At 39.2% G+C, this 3,419-nt stretch overlaps 1 protein-coding gene across 1 annotated transcript; it reads left to right on the top strand.

The window, feature by feature from the left end:
- The first annotated feature begins 572 nt into the window (after nucleotides 1–572).
- On the top strand, nucleotides 573–1,619 carry LOC108083001 (peptidyl-prolyl cis-trans isomerase-like). Its single transcript, XM_017178625.3, has 2 exons — nucleotides 573–730; nucleotides 790–1,619. Exon 2 carries the CDS (start codon nucleotides 828–830, stop codon nucleotides 1,320–1,322), a length of 495 nt encoding a protein of 164 aa, XP_017034114.1. The 5' UTR covers nucleotides 573–730; nucleotides 790–827; the 3' UTR covers nucleotides 1,323–1,619.
- Nucleotides 1,620–3,419: the final 1,800 nt, after the last annotated feature.

Below are 3,419 nucleotides of genomic sequence, written 5' to 3'. Positions count from 1 at the left end.
ATAACTTACACGAAACTGTTCCTTAAACTATTTGATAACATTTTATTCATACGTATATGATGGGACAGGCATTTCGGCCAACAAACTTTCAGTGTTTATGTGGGGCAAGCATTTCCAGTAACACAAAACTTTAGCATTCAGCATGAATTTCGCAGAGTTTGGGATATAGAATTGCAAATAGAAGGACTGGGATTGAGCAGTAGCCAAGTCCAATTAGAAATATATCCGGAATGTCAATATTTGACTGGTGTTTATCAGCAGGAAGCCTAGAAGATGATGATGGGGTAGGGGTACTAGGATATTATTATAATTTCAACAAATAATTGTTAAGCTAGCAAGAAATGATTTAATTAAAGTTAAGCACTTGTTTTGTAAATTAACTATCCTACTTCTACCTAAATAAAATAACTTTTCTTATAGGTTTCTGATAATAAACATTTTCTGACAAAGGTTTAAGCTTCTTATTTGACTTAACATCCATTAAAAAACGGTAGTAATATCTCTAATCTATTTAAAATTACTTATAAAATTAACAAAGTAACCTGTGACATTATCTAAAATTTAAAAACCTAAACTTTATCCCAATCTAGTAGGTTCTGAAACCATTTTCAACCAGATATCAGTACAGCTCCAAATAAAAAAGTTCAGTTCATTTTCAACGCTTGAGCGAGCAAGTTTGGTGATTTTTTTGACCAGTTACAAACAAATAAAATATAAAAGAAATCCACCGGTAAATGTGATTATTTTATTTCCCCATAAAAATAATAGTTTGTGTATTAATTCTCACAGATCTGGCTTTCTTTCGTAAACTTTCGTCATCTGCCAAGATGCCGCTGCCACGTGTTTATTTTGACATCGCCGCCGGGGACACGAAAATCGGACGAATTGTGATGGAACTGCGTTCCGATGTGGTGCCCAAGACGGCGGAGAATTTCCGGGCCTTGTGCACCGGCGAGAAGGGCTACGGCTACAAGGGCTGTCCCTTCCACCGGGTCATCCCAAACTTTATGTGCCAGGGCGGCGACTTCACCAGACAGAACGGCACCGGAGGACGCTCCATCTATGGGAATAGCTTTCCCGACGAGAACTTCCAGCTGAAGCACACGGGACCGGGCATCCTCTCGATGGCCAATTCCGGAGCCAATACCAACGGTTCGCAGTTCTTCATTTGCACCGACAAGACCGCCTGGCTGGACAATAAGCACGTTGTGTTTGGCCAGGTGGTCGAGGGCATGGACATTGTCCAGAAGGTGGAGTCCTATGGATCGAACAATGGCAAGACCAGCAAGAAGATCATAATCGAAGACTGCGGTGCCCTTTAAAAGAAGCCAGTATCTACACGAATCACTACGAACTCTACAAGCTCTGCTACTAAACACACACGCCACACCACGCTCGCATTTCACGCCACTTTTCGACTCATTTTAGACTCACTTTAGACTCACTTTAATATCGAGCTTAACAGGTCGAACGGAACAGAAAAATATACAGACTTTGCTATCGAGCTTTACACTTGGATTGGAGAAGCAAAATACATTTACACTTAAAAAGCTAATACAGCGAAATGTTACACATTTGATCGGAAGAGAAAAAATATACAAAATACATACGCAAAACAAGTTAGAATATTTATTAGGATTTTAAAAGAAAAAGATAAGACTCTGCTTTAAAATTTCCGAGTTTAAGTGCTTCTATTTCAGGTGTTTTCCTTGTAATCCTTATTTTTGATCTTTGTCCGAATTTCCAGCATTTTTTAGACCCCAGCAAATCACTCAACGAACTCTTAAAATCACATACCACTCGGGCAAACACTTTCCCTCTCGCCTGTCCTTTGCTTTTCCATCTGCTGTTTGGTTTTCTTGTATTTTCCCCAGACTCCATTTTCCTTGGATGCCATTCAAATCGCCAATCGATTGCGTTTGCCTTTGCGCCTGCATTTCCCGACCTCAATGTCCGATTCCGTCCTAATTCCGATCCCAACTCTGCCCGGGCTCCTCCGTGTCCCTCTTGCAGGCCTCGGCCATTAGGCCGTCTGTGTAATTTGAGTGCAAACACTTTTTTTTCGGCTTGGGGGAAATCTATGTGATTCGCTCTGTGCCGAAACTCACTTGCAAAAATTTTCTTTTGATTTGTGTGCCTGGGCGAATCTGGCCCTTGAACACTCTCCTTTCCTTCGCTCGTATTTTCTACACTGAAAATTAAATTTCAAGTAAATTTTATCAATATATAATATTAAATTCTGTGAAGAATTGGTTTTATAAGAGTTTTAACAATTATATAAATTTATTTTATATGTCAATTCCTTTTTTAAAAACCTCTTTTGCCATAAGGAATTTAATACAAAATAAGTTCTTTGTCTTCAGAAATCTTCACAGTGAGCTGGGATATATATGTCACAACTATAAATATTAAATATAGATTTAATAAATAAAATATTCTAGTTTTTCCCCTGTAAAGTCTCTCCCTATCTTTTCTTTCTTTCTCCTATATTGTAGGTCAATCGTGCTGTTTCTTTTTCGCTCTTCTTTTTTTTGCGTATGTGCGTTCTTCGTACACACACGTCACTACAATTGGGGCGATGGAAAAGAAACGGGGGAAAAGTGCTGGGGAAAAAGGGGCGATGGAAATGTGATTGTGACAGTGGGCGTGCCAGTCAGCCACGCCTACCCCCAGTTGTCATGCCAAATGCAGTGCAATCTCCTCTATGCGACACTCGCCATTGCCTTGTACAGTGAAGGCTTGTTAAGAAGTATTTCCATTAAAATATCAGTAAAAAAATGTGCACATGAAAAGCAAATATATTTTTAAATATTTTTGTATAAAAACCTATGAAGATTTAGAATATTCTTCTTACTAAGAATACATTTATATATTATTTTAGATATAATTTAAACCTTTAATTAGCCAAATACGAACTCATCTTATGCCGGAATAAACAATTTAATAAAAATACGTCTGATTTCTTATAAAGATTTCCCACTTTTTCCTAGTTCATTAATTCCTTATTTATGTCTTCATATATATTCCACCTTTCTAGGATTTCTTATTACCGACACCCCACTGTACTTCAACCCTTTTACTGTTTGTTTTGCATGCAAACGTCTCGAACAATAAATTCGCTTGCATTTTTCCAAACTAAAAATTTGTGCCTGGCCGCCTGCCCCCAAACCCCCCTTTGACCCCACTTATTCAAAAGGGGCACGGCACCCCTGACCACACTAGGCCAAAAAATGTGCCTGTCGCCTGCTGCCACCGCAGGACACAGTGCATATTTGATTTTATCTGTTAACTCTTTTAGCCACAAATCTACACAACTGCCCCAATGCAGCCAGAAATGCGTTCTGTTGGTTTTGGGCTTAACCCACTTGCATGTCCCTGAATTCATTGGGGTGCAGCACCCAACCCCACCCACCCAAGGA

Source organism: Drosophila kikkawai, chromosome 3L, assembly GCF_030179895.1.
Source record: "Drosophila kikkawai strain 14028-0561.14 chromosome 3L, DkikHiC1v2, whole genome shotgun sequence".
Lineage (NCBI taxonomy): Eukaryota > Metazoa > Arthropoda > Insecta > Diptera > Drosophilidae > Drosophila > Drosophila kikkawai.
This window is presented reverse-complemented; position numbering and strand designations above follow the sequence as displayed.

Excerpts from the sequence above, each read along its gene's own strand:
- LOC108083001 (XM_017178625.3), top strand. The coding sequence starts at position 828 with ATGCCGCTGCCACGTGTTTATTTTGACATCGCCGCCGGGGACACGAAA.